Genomic DNA, 17,491 nt, shown 5'->3' with positions numbered 1-17,491 from the left:
CGAATGTGAGCTATTGTCCTATATAACGTGGGTGGCACACTGGTTTGATTCTGGCCTTGGGTCGTTGCCTGTGTGCAGTTTGTGCATTCTCCCTGTGTCTGCTTTGGTTTTCTCCAGCTGCTCCAGTTTCCTCCCACAGTCCAAAGATGTGCAGATTAGGTGGACTGGCCATGGTAAAATGACCTTTAGTGTCGGAGGGATTATTAGGGTAAATATGTGGGGGTTACAAGGATAGGGCCTGGGTGGAATTGTTGTCAGTGCAGGCTTGATGGGCTGAATGGCCTCCTTCTGCACTGTAGGGATTCTATGATATGCAGTCAGTAAATGTAATAAGACTACACAGACATTGCTTATATCTTATAATGTATTCTAAATGTTGAAGCCATGACCTTTCATTCATGCTTTTTGAACTGTTTTTAAGTCGTGACTAAAAGTACAAGCAAATTCTGTGGGAGTTCTATCCTTCATTTTTTTACTGGGTGGCTCCAGTTAAATGGGTAAAGGGCAGAGAAAGGGCTTTGATCGATCAAGGATCATAATCCTTAATCAATATAGTGAATAAATTACTCACTGTTTGTCATGTTAATTTAATTCAACTCTTACTTCCTCATTGACTATTAACATGAAGGCAGTATCCGAGGAAGTGGCATATTACACATTATCCATTAAAAATCGGGGATTGTGCTGATAATATTTTATGAGCGACAGTCAGCCTTTGATACGTGTTGGTGGATTCTCAAATGGAAATGCCTGGATTTCACTCGAAGGAGCAGCTTTTCTGAACTGGACCCACTTGAAGAACTTTGTCAGTCTCGAGGCTGCTTTCACTCCCGGCATTGTTCACCAGTCCCGCATTGTTCACCAGTCCCACATCGTTGCGGAGCAGGCCAAAGATGGGATTTAGTTTGTTTCGTGCAACCAGAGACTATGAGACAAACAGGTCCTTCTTCCCGTATTTTTCTGAATTCAGGCCCTCCGACCAGATCCTCACCGTCACTGTCGAGACAGTGGTCCTCGTGTTGGTTTTCCTGACCTCCTTGCTGACCAATGGCTGCGTGATCGGGCTGGTTGTAAAGGGCAAGAAACTGGTGAATTTTCAATGTTTTGTGCTGAATCTCTTCCTGGCTGACATTGTGTTCGTGGGGGTCATTCCATTCATCATCACCGTTCGCTGGACTCAATCGTGGAGCCTGGGGGCCGTTGGATGTCACGCTCTTTTCTACGTGATGGCCACCAGTGGCGGCGTGACCATTATCACTTTAGCTGCCATTAGCATCGAGCGCTCTATCTCCATTCTCCAACTGCGGTTGAAAGCTGCGCTGCATTGCAAGCCAGTGGCAGTGGTCGTGCTGACCATTTGGTTATTCTCTGCCCTGACGTCTCTGCCCCTGTGCATCCATTTTCAGGTGATGACCATCCACGTTGAGGAGCAGGTAAGACCGATTTAATGAATCCATCCCCAACACCAAACAACATTTAACCGGTGAATTTAAGCTGCATGTTTTTCCCTTACCTAGTTTTCATAAACCTTTAGATAAGCATGAAGGTGTCAAGTGGATCAATCCTGACCTGTCCATTCGCTGCTCACTTTGAAACTTTCCTTTCCTGAAGTAAATTTCAAATTTTGATTACATTTAAAAGCACTGTCTAAATCATTAAATGCCACAATCCCAAACATCTACTTGCATTGACAGGAAAATACTGACAGTTGGAACAGAACTAATTTATTAACTTATCGTAGAATCCCTACAGAGCAGATAGAAGCCATTCGGTCCATCGAGTCTGCAATGATAACAATCCCATCCAGGCCCGATCCCTGTAGCCCTGTGTATTCACCCTGCCAATGCCCTGACACTGAGGGGCAATTTAGCATGACCAATCAACTTAATCTGCACATCACAGGTTTTAAGTTGGTCCGCCTTGCTGTCCAACGAGGGGCATACACGCAATGGGTCGTACTGGGGCTACTCTTGAATGTTCGAGATTGGCCGAGTGCTTCATGTCGTTAGTGTGTGCTTAAACTGGACCAGATACTGAGCAACACGACAGCTCAGTGACTATCGCTGATTGCTGTGCAGACACATGGATTTGGGCTGGTGTCTGTGGGAGTTTGCGCATTCTCCCCGTGCTTGTGTGGGTTTTCTCCGGGTGCTCCGGTTTCCTCCCACACCCCAAAGATGTGCTGTTAGGCTGATTGGAGGTAATAAATTGTCCCTAAATTAGTTTCCCTCAATGTGGATGGCCATAAACAATAGATAAGGGTCATGGGTGGAGGGGGGGACTGGTAATGTTAAAATGGCGGCGTGGGCTCGTTGGGCCGAAGGGCTTGTTTCCCGGGCTGTTTTTGTTCTTTGACCTATGAACTGTGGGAGGAAATCAGAGCACCCAAAGGAAACCCACACAGACCACGGGGAGAATGTGCAAACTCCACACAGACAGTGATCTGAGGCTGGAACTGAACCCGGGTCCCTGGTACTGGGAGGCAGCAGTACTAACCATTATGCCACTGTGCCAGCCCAATTGGTCACGTTTCATATTTATTTATGGGTGATTGCTACAGTCAATTGACTGCATTACAATGAGAGCAGACCAATGGCAAATTTATTCTGTAATGAGTATCTGAAACTGTGGGTCTTGGGATTATCCATCAGTAACACTCTGAGTGATCAACTAGTATTGTATATATCTTTATTTCCCTGCACTAAGTTACATTATTATCTTACACAAGCTGAGGTGCATAAAGATGTACAACATCAGTAGTACAAAGAACAAAGGACAAAGAACAACACAGCACAGGAAACAGGCCATTCAACCCAACGAGCCCGCGCTGCCATTTTAACATTGAGTGCCCTCCTCTACCCATGAACTTTGTCTACACTTATTGGGCAAGATTGAGGGAAGACTAACTTAGGGACAATTTGTTACACCAATCAGCCTAAGAGCACGTTTTTGGGATGTGGGAGGAAACCGGAGCACCTGGAGAAAACCCCGCAATCACGGGGAGAACGTGCAAACTCCCACAGACACCGACCCAGATCCATGTATCTGCACAGCAAACAGTGATAGTCACTGAGCTGTCATGTTGCCTGTCAGATGGTCCAGTTTAAGCGTACACTAACAACAAAGAACAACCCAGCATGGGAAACAGGCCCTTCGGCCCAACGAGCCCACGCCGCCGCATCACCCTACACCTATTCTACCTTGCGTGTCTACGAATGGAACCCCTAACTTAGCCAGATTCAGGGGAGAATAGTGTCAATTTGGTAAACCAATCAGCCTAAGAGCACATCTTTGGGGTGTGGGAGGAAACCAGAGCGCCCGGAGGAAACCCACGCAGACACGGGGAGAATGCGCAAACTCCCCACAGACACCGGCCCCAAATCCATGTGTCTGCACAGCGAACAGTGATAGTCACTGAGCTGTCGCGGCGCCCGTCTACCGGTCCAGGATCAAGCACACACACCGACACGAAGTAATAGGCCACTCCTGGAACCTCCAAGAGCAGCCCACGCATGACCCACCGGGTGCATGCCCCTCGTTTGACAATGAGGTGGACCTCCACCTGCAGAATAAAAAGACAAAAACGTTAATCACAAGCCTGCCTTTCCGGTGTCTCCCGAGGTTCTGACCTTATTTAATAACCCCTACCATAACCCTCCATCCTCGTTTCACTCATGTGCCTATCTAACTGCACCTTAAACGAGTCCAACGTTCCTGCCTCCACCACCCTACTCGGTAGCGCGTTCCATAACTCCACAACTCTCTGCGTAAAGAACCTTCCTCTCACATCCAAATTATACCTCTCCCCCCTCACCCTTAAATCATGACCTCTCGTATTTGTACCCAGTCTAGGGAGCAGTCTCTCACTATTGACTCTATCTATTCATAAGAACATAAGAACATAAGAAATAGGAGCAGGAGTAGGCCATCTAGCCCTTCGAGCCTGCCCCGCCATTCAATAAGATCATGGCTGATCTGTTGTGGCTCAGTTCCACTTTCCCGCCCTCTCCCCATAACCCTTAATCCCCTCTCTTATCAAAAACCCATCAACCCGCGTCTTAAAAATATTTAGCGAGGCAGCCTCCACCACTTCAACGGGCAGAGAATTCCAGAGATTCACCACCCTTTGAGTGAAGAAGTTCCTCCTCAACTCCGTTCTAAACCGCCTCCCCTTTATCTTGAGGCTGTGCCCCCTAGTCCTACTGTCTTTTTTGAGCGGGAAGAGTCTCTCCACCTCTATCCTATCCATCCCATTCATCATCTTATACGTCTCAATGAGATCTCCCCTCATTCTTCTAAACTCTAGCGAGTACAAGCCTAGTTTATTCAGCCTCTCCTCATAGCTCAACCCCCTCAACTCCGGTATCAGCCTAGTAAACCTCCTCTGCACTCCCTCCAGGGCCAAAATATCCTTGCGCAGGTGCGGCGCCCAAAACTGCACACAGTACTCCAGCTGCGGCCTCACCAATGCCCTATACAGCTGCAGCAAGACCTCCCTACTTTTATATTCAATCCCCCTCGCTATGAAGGCCAGCATCCCATTCGCCTTCCTGACCACCTGCTGCACCTGCAAGCTGGGTTTTTGCGACTCATGCACAAGGACCCCGAGGTCCCTCTGCACCATCGCCTGCTGCAGTTTTTTGCCACGTAAGTAATAGTCCTTCCTACCATTCTTCCTACCAAAGTGGACCACCTCACACTTGCCAACATTAAATTCCATTTGCCATTTCCTGGCCCATTCGCCCAGCCTATCTAGATCCTTCTGCAGACTCTCCACACCCTCCGCACAATTTGCCTTTCCCCCAATCTTGGTGTCATCAGCAAATTTCGACACCCTGCACTCGGTTCCCTCCTCCAGATCATCTATATAAATGGTAAATAGCTGAGGCCCTTTCAGTATCTTATATACCTCTATCATGTCCCCCCTCAACCTCCGTCTTTCCAAGGAGAATAGTCCCAGTTTCTCCAACCTTTCCTCGTACCCCAGCCCCTCTATGCCAGGCAACATCCTGGTAAACCTCCTCTGAACCCTCTCCAGAGTCTCCACGTCCTTCCGGTAGTAAGGTGACCAGAACTGGACGCAGTACTCCAAATGCGGTCTAACCAACGTTCTATACAACTGAAGCATTAGACGGCAGCTTTTATACTCTATGCCCCTTCCTATAAAGGCTAGCATTCCATAAGCCTTCCTAACAACCTTCTCCACTTGTGTCGCAACCTTCATGGATTTGTGAACCTGCACTCCCAGGTCCCTCTGTATGTCTATACTCCTAATCAGTCTACCTTTTATCACATAGCTCCTCTCTGCATTATTCCTTCCAAAATGCATCACCTCGCATTTGTCAGGATTAAATTCCATCTGCCACCTATCTGCCCAATGCACCAACCTATCTATATCCTGTTGTATCACCTGACAATCCAGTTCCGTACCCGCCAACCCTGCCATCTTGGTGTCATCTGCAAACTTGCTGATCACACCACCTACGCTCTCTTCCGAGTCATTTATGTATACTACAAAGAGGAGAGGTCCCAGTACTGAGCCCTGCGGCACACCACTGGTCACTGGCCTCCAGCCCAACAAGGTCCCCTCCACAACTACCCTCTGTCTCCTATTACCCAGCCAGTTCTCAATCCACCTAGCTACCTGACCTCGTATCCCATGCGCCTTAACCTTTTCTACCAGCCTACCATGAGGGACTTTGTCAAACGCCTTACTGAAATCCATATAGATGACATCAATGGCTCTCCCATCGTCAACCGTTTTTGTCACCTCCTCAAAGAATTCCACCAGATTCGTAAGGCAAGACCTCCCTCTAACAAAGCCATGTTGCGTATCCCTAATCAGATCGCAACGCTCCAAGTGCTCATACATCCTATCCCTAAGTATTTTTTCCATTAATTTCCCTACCACCGATGTCAAACTCACCAGTCTATAATTCCCAGGGTTATCCCTACTACCTTTTTTGAACAGTGGTACCACATTTGCTACCCTCCAGTCCTCTGGGGCCTCACCTGTGTCCAAAGAGACAAAGATTTGCGCCAGAGGCCCAGCAATTTCATCTTTCGTCTCCCTAAGCAGCCTGGGATAAATACCATCAGACCCCGGAGCTTTATCCGTCCTTATGCTAAATAAAAGCCCTAGCACTTCCTCCCTCGTAATAGATATTTCCTGCAACTGATCCTCAGCTCCCTCCAAGAGACCGCACGATTCCGAACCCCTCTCCTTCATGAATACCGCCGCAAAGTATTCATTCAGGAGCTCCCCCATTCATAAGAACATAAGAACATAAGAAATAGGAGCAGGAGTAGGCCATCCAGCCCTTCGAGCCTGCCCCGCCATTCAATAAGATCATGGCTGATCTGTCGTGGCTCAGTTCCACTTTCCACTTTCCCTCCGACTCAATACATAACTCTCCGCTTTTGTCCCTAAGAGGACCAATTTTCCCTCTAACTACTCTCTTGCTCCTAATATAGGAATAAAATGCCTTTGGATTTACCTTAATCCTACCAGCCAAAGCCATTTCATGCCCTCTCTTCGCCCTTCTAATTCCCCTTTTTTAGCTCCCTCCTACTCTCTCTATATTCCTCCAGCGCACTCTCCGTACCCAGTCGTTTCGACCTAACATACGCCTCCCTCTTCTTCCTGACCAAGTCTTCAATACCCCCTGTAATCCACGGCTCTCTAATCCTACCTTTCCCATGCTTCCGCTTAACCGGAACATACCTCCCCTGCAACCATTTCATTTTGCCCTTAAAAGCCTCCCACTTGCCAACCGTGGACTTTCCAGCTAACAGTCCCTCCCAATCAGTGTCCTGCAGCTCCCTCCTAATCCTGCCATAGCTCGCCTTTCCCCAGTTCAGCACACTCCCATTCGGCCGGCACTCGTCCCTTTCCATTTTTATCCTAAAGTAGACGGACTTGTGGTCACTGTTAGCCACATGTTCGCCTACCTCTACCTCAACCACCTGCCCTGGCTCATTACCCAACACTAAATCCAGTATAGCCCCTCCCCTAGTCGGGCTAGTTACATACTGCTCTAGAGACCCTTCCAAAACACATTTCACAAACTCCTCTCCCTCCGTACCCCCAGCTCTAGGCCCCCTCCAATTCACTCCAGGTGGATTAAAGTCACCCACTACAACCACCCTATTCTTCCTGCACCTATCCAAAATGCCCCTGCAAATGCCTTCCTCCACTGACCTCGGGCTGTTGGGTGGCCTATAGTATACCCCTAGCAACGTAATCTCTCCCTTTTTATTTCTCAACTCCACCCACAGTGACTCCATCCCTATCTCTTCCATCTTGTCCTCCCTCTGCACTACTGTGATGTTCTCCTAACGACGTGAAGCACTAGGCAACTCTCGAAGCAACGTCCAAGAGCAGCCCTCACACGACCCACCGCATGTATGCCCCTTGTTGGGCAACAAGGCGGACTGAATCGCCTGTGAAGTAAAAGAAAAGACATCAATAAACATGCAAAACTTAGACATTTACGGAATCTCCAAAAGCGCAGAAATAAAGCAAGTGAGCCATGAAGTATTTTGGAAGGTCCATAGGAATCAATTGATTCCCAGGGACATCCCAAAGTTCTTGATCTTTATTTAGAAAAGTCTCCTGTATCCCTCCATCTCTAGTCCGCTCATGTGCCTGTCTGAGTAAGCCTTAAACAACCCCAGCGTGCCTGCCTCCACCACCCTACTTGGCAGTGCATTCCAGGCCCTCACCACCCTCTATGTGAAAAACCTCCCTCTAATATCCCAGTTATACCTCGCCCCTCTCATCCTAAGCCTGTGGCCCCTCGTAATTATTGTATCCAACCTGGGAAAAAGCTTACCACTGTTCACTATCTATACCCTTCATAATCTTATACATCTCTATTAGATCTCCCCTCATCCTCCGCCTTTCTAGGGAGAACAGTCCCAGTTTGCCCAATCTTTCCCCGTAGCTCAGGCCTTCCATACCAGGCAACATCCTGGTAAACCTCCTCTGCACTCTCTCCAGGGTCTCCATGTCCTTCCGGTAGTAAGGCGACCAGAACTGGACGCAATCCTCCAAATGTGGGCGATCCAACGTTCTGTACAACTGCAACATTAGACTCCAACTTTTATATTCTATACCCCTCCTTATAAAGGCAAGCATACCATAGGCCTTCTTTGTCATCTTCTCCACCTGTACTGCCACCTTCAAGGACTTGTGTACTTGCACCCTCAGGTACTACTGCGTTTCTATACTCTTAATAGGCCAACCATTTATCGTGTAACTCCCTCCTACATTCATTCTTCCGAAATGCAGCACCTCACATTTATCTGGATTAAATTCCATCTGCCATTTCTCTGCCCAGTATACCAGCCTTTCTATATCCTGCTGTATTGCCTGACACTGCTCCTCACTATCAGCAAGTCCAGCCATCTTCGTGTTATCTGCAAACTTGCTGATCACACCACCTACTCCCTCTTCCAAGTCATTTATGTATATTACAAATAGCAAAAGGTCCCAGTACTGAGCCCTGAGGCACACCACTAGTTACAGACCTCCAGCTAGAAAAAGACCCTTCCACTACTACTCTGTCTCCTGTTACCAAGCCAGTTCTCAATCCATCTAGACACCTGTCCTTGTATCCCATGAGCCTTAACCTTTTCCACCAACCTACCATGAGGGACTTTGTCAAACACCTTACTGAAATCCATATAGACGGCATCCACGGCTTGTCCTTCGTCAACCATTTTTGTCACCTCCTCAAAAAATTCTACCAGATTCGTAAGGCACGACCTCCCCTTTATAAAGCCATGCTGTCTGTCACGAATCAAATTGGCACACTCTAAATGCTTATACATCCTATCCCCAAGAATCCTTTCCAACAACTTCCCTACCAGTGATGTCAAACTCACCAGCCTACAATTACCCGGGTTATCCCTACTACCCTTTTTAAACAACAGTACCATATTTGTTATCCTGCAGTCTTCTCACACCTCACCTGTGTCCAAAGAAGAGACAAAGATTTACGTCAGAGGCCCAGCAATTTCATCCCTCATCTCCCTAAGCAGCCTAGGATAAATGCCGTCAGGCCCCGGAGATTTATCAGTTTTGATACTACCTAAAAATCCTAACACTTCCTCCCTTGTAATAGATATTTCCTCTAACGAGTCTACAACTCCCTCTAAGACAATACCTGACAACGGGTCACTGTCCTTTGTGAATACTGACGCAAAGTATTCATTCAGGATCTCCCCCATTCCCTCGGATTCTAGGCATAGTTCCCCTCCTCTGTCCCTAAGAGGACCGATTTTTCCTCTAACCACCCTTTTATTCCTAACATAGGAGTAAAATGCTTTTGGATTTTCCTTAATCCTGTCTGCCAAGACCATTTCATGCCCCCTTTTCACCCTAAGCTCCCCGTTTAAGCTCTCTCCTACGCTCTCTGTATTCCTCCAATGCGCGCTCTGTTCCCAGTTGCTTAGACCTAACATACGCCTCTCTTTTCCTCCTGACCAAGTCCTCAATCTCCCTAGTTATCTACGGCTCCCTGATCCTACCTTTCCCATCCCTCCTGTTAACCGGCACGTGTCTTTCTTGTACCCATTTCAGCTGTCCCTTAAAAGACTCCCACATGCCGAACATGGACTTACCCTCAAACAACCTCTCCCAATCAGTATCTATAAGTTCCTGCCTAATCCGGCTGTATCTAGCCTTCCCCCAATTTAGCACGCTCCCCTTCGGACAGTACTCATTCTTTTCCATTAGTATCCTGAAGTAGACTGAATTGTGGTCACTGTTTGCCACTTGTTCCCCTACTGCAACCTGGATCACCTGACCAGGCTCATTTCGCAGAACTAAATCCAATATAGACCACTCTCTAGTCGGGTAGACCCCTTTCTAGTTGGGAGTCTAGTAGTTTTGATACTAATATTTTTAGGTTCATCAGTTAGTGAAATAAATTTACTTTGTAATTAACATGTTGTTTTTGACGTTTTTACAGGAATATCAGATCTGCACACTGGTGTGGCCAGGTATTGTACAAGGGATCATCTGGGATGTGTCCTATGGCCTGTTCAACTTCACCATTCCAGGATTAATCATTGTCACCAGTTACACAAAGATATTGAAGGTGTCTGTTATTTATTCAAGCGATCTGGTCAATTTCTTTATGAGCATAAAAGTCAGGAAGCAGGAATATATGATCTTTTAGAATTCTGTTGTGTACTCTTTTTTTAAAAATTCATTCTTGGTATCACTGTCCAGCCCTAGTCACCTTGAACTGAGTGTCTCACTCAGCCATTTCAGAGGGTGGGTGAGAGTCACCACATTGCTGTGGCTCTGGAGTCACATGTAGGCTGAACAAGGTAAGGATGGCAGATTTCCTTCCCTTAAGGAGATTAGTGAACCAGATTTTCCTACAATGGTTTTAGTGACACAGTAGTTAGCACTGCTGTTTCACAGCACCAGGGACCCGGGTTCGATTCCTGGCTTGGGTCACTGTCTGTGTAGAGTTTACACGTTCTCCCTGTGTCTGTGCAGATTTTCTCCAGGTGCTCCAGTTTCCTCCCACAGTCCAAAAGTTGTACTGGTTAAGGACATTAGCCATGCTAAATTCTCCCTCAGTGTACCACAACAGGCACTGGAGTGTGGAGGCTAGGGGATTTCACAGTAACTTAATTGCAGTGTTAATGTAAGCCTACTTGTGGGACTGATAAATAAACTTTGAATTTCATGGTTGTTGGTAGACTTTTATTCCAGATGGGCTGAATGGCCTCTTTTGGCACTGTGGTGTTTCTGTGATAACAAATTCTTACTGGAGCGCAAGTGTGACCTGGTTAAAAATCCAATCCCATTTTCTTCCTGCACCCTCTTGGAAGTGGGGTCAGATATTCGACACTTTAGTTTCCCCTGATCCTGAGCATACTCACCGTGCTTCAGAGGAAACTGTATGTAACTTGTTGAATCAGGTGGCACTGTTCAGCTGACGTGATATTAGTGTAACGACAGTACTGTTGGGGACAGTAACACCAGTTGAATGTGGAGACATTGATGGTGTTTGTAACTGTACATTAGGTTTAAGCTTTCACTTCCACACTTTGACAGTGTAATGATTAATCTCTTTGACACACAGATCACCAAAGCAGCCAGGAAAAGATTGCAAGCCAGCCGGCCAGGCTCACCTCACCCGCAACAAATTCGAGTTTCCAAGCAGGATTATTGGCTCTTCCGGACTCTCCTGGTACTTATGACGTCTTTCTTCATCATGTGGACACCTATTTCTCTAATCATCTTCCTGATTGTAGCACAGAACTTTCAAAAGGACTTGTTCCTCACCTCCAACTTGTTTTTCTGGGTCTGTACATTTACACTTACCAACTCAGCTTTGAATCCTATTCTGTACGGTGCCAGTCAGCTTAGGGGGGAATGGCGACGCGTGCGCTGTTTCTTCCATTTGAAAAGCAGAGGCACGCCGGCTACACAACGTGCACGTACAAAAGTCAAAGTTCAAAAGTCACAGCCCGCACCTTGTGTTATTTGTGGATAAATTTTCAATGAGAAAACTATATGAAAGAATCTTTATAGATCAAATTGCCTGCTTGGATCAAGAGACTCTGATTATGTATTCAGGTGGGAGTTTGCACCTTCTCCCCGTGTCTGTGTGGGTTTCCTCCGGATGCTCCGATTTCCTCCCATGCTCCAAAGATGTGAGGGTTAGGTCGATTGGCCATGACAAATTGCCTCTTTGTAACAGGGGGTTTAGACAAGGTAAATATGCTGGGTTTCAGGGATAGGACCTGAGTGGGATTGTTGTCAGTGCAGGCTCGATGGGCCAAATGACCTCCTTCTGTACTGTCGTGATTCAATGAACCATGTGGATTATGACAGACGTGGGCCAGAATTTTACCACCCCGCCCGCCATGGGAATTGGAGTGGACGAGAGGCGGAACATAGAAAGGCCCGTTAACCTTGGGCAGGATTTTACAGTTTCTGGATGAGCGAGGCAGTAAAATCCTGCCTGTGGACCTCAAAGGCACAAATTGCTGTTTTATGTTTTTGTTGAACTCTTGTTAAATCTGTATAACACCTAAAGAAGGAGGTTATTCTTTGTGATGCCTTTGCTTCAGGATTGATAAACATTAATTAATGGCAGATCTGACAATTCCCTAAGGAACTTCCTAAAGAATTCCCTAAAGAAGCTAGGATGAAAAAGGACAGTGGTTCACCTTCTGCCATCCTGACAGTCGCGTTACGTGATAACGTTAAAGGAAATGATAGAGTTCTTTTGCACTTTTTTCTCCTTTCTATCGTTGGCCGGAACCCACAAAATCAATGAATAAAGCTGCAGCAACGTATATACACAAATGTTTGTCATAACTTTATTGGACGAGAAATACATGACTGGAAATGCACTTGTATTTAAAATGCCGAGTTTTAGAAAAATATATTCACAAGGTGTTGAAAGCTGGTCCCGGTGCAGTGCTGTAGGCTGACGTTCACAGCCACAGCCTCTGCCAAAGTCACAATAATCCAGCGGATCTAAGGACACGCACCTGCAAATGAAGCAAAGGTAGTCACTATAACGCAAAGCCAGCTACCATAAACATGGATTGCCCCAGTTAACATTCTTCCAAAAAAATTAAACAGATAGGCATCGAAAGTAAAGAAAGTGCAGGGGTGAAACTGTGGACAGGCAGGGGACGAGGCTAGCCCATTGCACTGGGGGTGTGCTGTCGCCTGTGATCATGGTTTGCCCAGACTAGGGTAGAATAAAGAGTTGGGGCAGCCAATGAGGTCAAACCAAGGCTTTACCTGATGTAATTTTTCAAAGCCGTCTCAGCCTTTTGGCTAAGATCAAATATCAGGGGTGGAAATCTCCCAAACAAAATTCTAAATGTCAAATTTGTGTAAAAACTGGAGTAAATGACGCTTTTGTTTTAAGCAGGAGTTTGTAAAAGGATCTCCCACACTGTGTGCACTGCTGAGTGCCCGAGTGTGAATCGCGTTAAAAAGCTGGGAGGGCCTATCCTCGCTGGAGAGTCCAGCAGCAGAGCGCTGAGCGGGTCACTGCACGTGCACCAATCGGTCAGCGCTGAGATTGGCATACGCGCAGTGGCCCCTGTCTGCCAGCCTCCTGATTGCTGGGCAGCTTGATCACTGGCCAGCCCCTTGACCACTGCATCGCTGACCTTGCGATACCCCTCCCCCACAAACCCCCCACCAACAGCCTGATTGCTGCCCCCCCCCAGATTCAGCCCCGACCACCCCCTTCCCAGTCCCCCTCAATCTCCCACCACCCCCTGTGGTGCTGATTCCCCACCCTGCCCCCAGCCCTCATCACCCCAGCAGGCTGCCCCTCCCCCACCCTGATTGCCAGCCCCTATCGTTGGCCTCGCACCCTCCCCCATCCTGACTGCAGAGAGGCAGCAGAGCGCCCATCCCCTCAAACCAGAAGCTCCACCCCCATTAGACCCCATTCCCATGGCACTGCCCTATGTCTGGCAAGCAGTGCCAAGATGCCCCCTGGGCATTGGCACTTTGCCCCTTGAGCAGTTCCAAGGAGCACGGGCTGGCACTGCCAAGGTGCCAATGCCCAGGGGAGGGCACAAACCCACCTGCTGCCCAACCCTCTGGGAGCCTCGATTGTCCCCTCCCTCACTCCAGCAGGGTTGAACCACCAGCCCCCAAAAGTGGGGAGCTGCTGTAAACTCTGCTGGAGTGAAACACTCTTGGGGGGAGCGCGGAGAAGCTAGTGGGCCTGGAGATTTCAGTCGTGGGCCCCCTAATTATATTGCATCTAGACAATTTATTCAGTTCCACACCAGAAATGAGCGCGGAGCTGATGACACCAGAAATCCGGTGCTGGGAGATGCGCGGAGGCCCAGGCCTCCAGCACAGTCCACAAAACAACCCCCACTAGAGTCTCCCAGCCCACTGTGCTAAAAAAGCAGTGCAGTGGGGTGGGAGAATCACTCCCCGCCCTTAGATCAAGTCTAGAATGGGGTACAATGCCTCATTTTGTCAGCTTGGACCTTGTTTATCCCTCTTGTGGAGAACGTGAATTGGATTCAATCTACATTTGGTTTCTGGATGGAATAAAAATTTGGATAAAAATAGCATGTAAACTGAAAACAGAGAAATCAAGAGAAGCGTTGACAGTGCGCCATGTGACCATTTTCATTCACTCTGACACATACAGAACCAAATACAATAGTTGGAGAAGAGAGATTTCTCCCACAACACAAATAAAATCAGAAAATGCTGAAAATACCCAGCAGCACCTGTGGAGTCAAAAGCAGTATAAACAATTTGACCTGAAACCTTTAACTTTGTTTCTCTCTGTAGAAGGAGAAAGTGGGTTCCCGGACACGCGTCCTTTGTTTGAACAGAGGGGAGTACGGTAGGATGAGAGAAGAATTGGCGAATGTTGACTGGGGGAGCGCGTTGGAAGGTAGGTCTGCTGAGGAGCAGTGGAGGATCTTTAAGGAGATCTTGGTGCTCAGCAGAAATTTATTCCGATGGTTAAAAAGGACCGTAGGAGGAGAGGTAATAAGCCGTGGATAACGAAGGAGGTGAAGGAAAGTGTTAAATTAAAAGCGGAGGTGTTTAGAGTAGCTAAGAGTAGTGGGCGAGAAGAGGATTGGGAGAGGTTTAAATGTCAACAAAGATTGACAAAGAAGTTGATAAAGAAGGGTAGGAGAAACTATGAAGCTGGGCTAGCGCTTAATATAAAAAAGGATAGCAAGAGTTTTTATAAATATATAAAAAGGAAGAGGCTGGCTAGGGTGAACGTTGGACCCTTAGAGGATGAGAGGGGGGACTTAGTGGTTGGGGATGGGGAAATGGCTGAGGTCTTGAATAACTTTTTTGTTTCGGTCTTCACGGAGGAAGACGTGAATAATTTGCCGGGTGTTAGCGATGGAAAGGTGGTAGGACAGGAGGGTCTCAATGACATTACTGTTACTAGAGAGGCGGTGCTCGACAGACTGGAGGGGCTGATTGTGGACAAGTCCCCAGGACCGGATGGAATGCATCCGAGGGTTCTGAAAGAAATGGCGGAGGTGATAGTGGATGCCTTGGTGGTTATTTTCCAGACGTCGCTGGATTCCGGGGAAGTGCCGGAAGATTGGAAAACGGCTAATGTTACGCCGTTGTTTAAGAAGGGTGCCAGGCAAAAGGCAGGGAATTATAGGCCGGTTAGTTTAACATCTGTGGTAGGTAAAATGTTAGAATCCGTCATCAAGGAGGAAATAGCGAGGCATCTTGAGGGGAATTGCTTGATAGAGCAGACGCAGCACAGTTTCGTTAAGGGGAAGTTGTGTCTGACAAATTTATTGGAGTTCTACGAGGATGTATCTAGGGCGGTGGACAGAGGAGAGCCGGTGGATGTGGTCTTTCTTGATTTTCAGAAGGCGTTTGACAAAGTACCTCACAAGAGGTTATTGCAGAAGGTAAGGGGGCATGGAGTTGGGGGTAGGGTGTTAGCGTGGATAGAGGATTGGTTGTCAAATAGGAGGCAGAGAGTGGGGGTCAACGGGTGCTATTCGGATTGGCGGATGGTGACTAGTGGAGTGCCCCAGGGGTCGGTGCTGGGGCCTCAGATATTTACCATTTATATAGATGATCTGGAGGAGGGAACCGAGTGTATGGTGTCGAAATTTGCTGATGACACCAAGATTGGTGGAACGGCAAATTGCGCGGAAGGTGTGGAGAGTCTGCAGAAGGATCTAGATAGGCTGGGCGAATGGGCCAGGAACTAGCAAATGGAATGTAGTGTTGGCAAGTGCGAGGTGGTCCACTTTGGTAGGAATAATGGTAGGAAGGACTTACTTACGTGGCGAAAAACTGCAGTAGGCGACGGTGCAGAGGGACCTCGGGGTCCTTGTGCATGAGTCGCAAAACCCAGCCTGCAGGTGCAGCAGGTGGTCAGGAAGGCGAATGGGATGCTGGCCTTCATAGCGAGGGGGATTGAATATAAAAGGAGGGAGATCTTGCTGTGGCTGTATAGGGTATTGGTGAGGCCGCAGCTGGAGTACTGTGTGCAGTTTTGGTCGCCGCACTTACGCAAGGATATTTTGGCCTTGGAGGGAGTGCAGAGGAGGTTTACTAGGCTGATGCCGGAGTTGAGGGGGTTGAGCTATGAGGAGAGGCTGAATAAACTAGGCTTGTACTTGTTAGAGTTTAGAAGAATGAGTGGAGATCTCATTGAGATGTATAAGATGATGAATGGGATGGATAGGATAGAGGTGGAGAGACTCTTCCCGCTCAGAAAGGACAGTAGGACTAGGGGGCACAGCCTCAAGATAAAGGGGGGGGTGCGGTTTAGAATGGAGTTGAGGAGGAACTTCTTCACTCAAAGGGTGGTGAATCTCTGGAATTCTCTGCCCGTTGAAGTGGTGGAGGCTGCCTCGCTAAATATTTTTAAGAAGCGGGTTGATGGGTTTTTGATAAGCGAGGGGATTACGGGTTATGGGGAGAGGGCGGGAATGTGGAACTGAGCCACGACAGATCAGCCATGATCTTACTGAATGGCGGGGCAGGCTCAAAGGGCTAGATGGCCTACTCCTGCTCCTATTTCTTGTGTTCTTATGCTGCCGGATGCGCTTTTGTTTCAGATTTCCAGCATCTGCAGTATTTTGTTTTCTCTGTAACCCCGGCTGGGGGACAGCGCCACCACTGGGTGCAATTACAGCATTACAAGTTTCCACTGGCCATTCCCACTAACAATATGGATCTCGGAATTTAGAGTAGGAAAAACTGATAACAGAAGGTAAAGATATACTATATATGTATATTACAGAGAGAGAGAGAGAGATTGGAACTGTGTTCACTCAGATGATATGTAATTCTTCACTTAATGTCCTAGTTATGTTCCTGAGAATTTAAGGAAAAACAGTGACTGGAACTTTCCAGCTGTTCACGCTGGGCGGGATCTTCCGGTTTTGTAGTGGTGAGGGGTGCATTGAACAGAAACCCCGTTGACAATGGTGGGGCCAGACGATCCCACCACCAGCCAGTTGCCGGTAAATCCCACCCAGTGTTAAATAAATGGGATTTCGCCAGATTGATTCCGGGGATGAAAGGATTCACGTATGTGGCGAGGTTAAACTATTTGGGCTTATATTCACTGGAGTTTAGAAGGCTGAGAGGGATTTCTGATCGAGGTCTGTGTTGATAAAGTAAATGTAAACCAAATGTTTTCCTCTTATGGGGCAATCTAGAACAAGAAGTCACAGGTACAGGTTGAGAGGTGGTGGATTTAAAACTGAGATGAGGAGGAACTATTTCTCGCAGAGGGTGGTGAATTTGTGGAACTCGCTGCCCCATAGTGCGGCCGAGTCTGAATCATTGAATGGTTTCAAGAAAGAGAGAGATATATTTCTGATTTAAAAAAAGGGATATGGGGAACAGATGGGAAGGTGGATTTGAGACCAGGGAGAGATCAGCCATGATCTGATTGAATGACGGAGAACGCTCGAAGGGTTGAATTAGCATCATAGAGTCATTGAGGTTTAC

The 17,491-nt window shown here is 47.6% G+C and overlaps 2 protein-coding genes across 6 annotated transcripts in view; one reads left to right on the top strand and one right to left on the bottom strand.

Annotated features, from left to right (window-relative positions):
- Positions 1–893: 893 nt before the first annotated feature.
- Positions 894–11,522, top strand: LOC145354189 (free fatty acid receptor 4-like). The gene is made up of 3 exons (XM_080205263.1): positions 894–1,433; positions 9,978–10,106; positions 11,109–11,522. The coding sequence occupies exons 1-3, from the start codon at positions 894–896 to the stop codon at positions 11,520–11,522; spliced, it is 1,083 nt and encodes a 360-aa protein (XP_080061389.1).
- An 828-nt stretch (positions 11,523–12,350) lies between these two features.
- The window catches only part of rbp4 (retinol binding protein 4, plasma), a 40,727-nt gene continuing 35,586 nt past the window's right edge, over positions 12,351–17,491 (bottom strand). For all 5 annotated transcript variants that reach the window (XM_080205544.1, XM_080205545.1, XM_080205543.1 and 2 more), the window contains one exon: positions 12,351–12,528. In XM_080205544.1, coding sequence (XP_080061670.1) covers positions 12,515–12,528 — 14 coding nt within the window. In that variant the 3' untranslated portion in view covers positions 12,351–12,514. The remainder of the gene's footprint in view (positions 12,529–17,491) is intronic.

Source organism: Carcharhinus amblyrhynchos, chromosome 17, assembly GCF_965287045.1.
Source record: "Carcharhinus amblyrhynchos chromosome 17, sCarAmb.v2.hapA, whole genome shotgun sequence".
NCBI classification, from domain to species: domain Eukaryota; kingdom Metazoa; phylum Chordata; class Chondrichthyes; order Carcharhiniformes; family Carcharhinidae; genus Carcharhinus; species Carcharhinus amblyrhynchos.
This window is presented reverse-complemented; position numbering and strand designations above follow the sequence as displayed.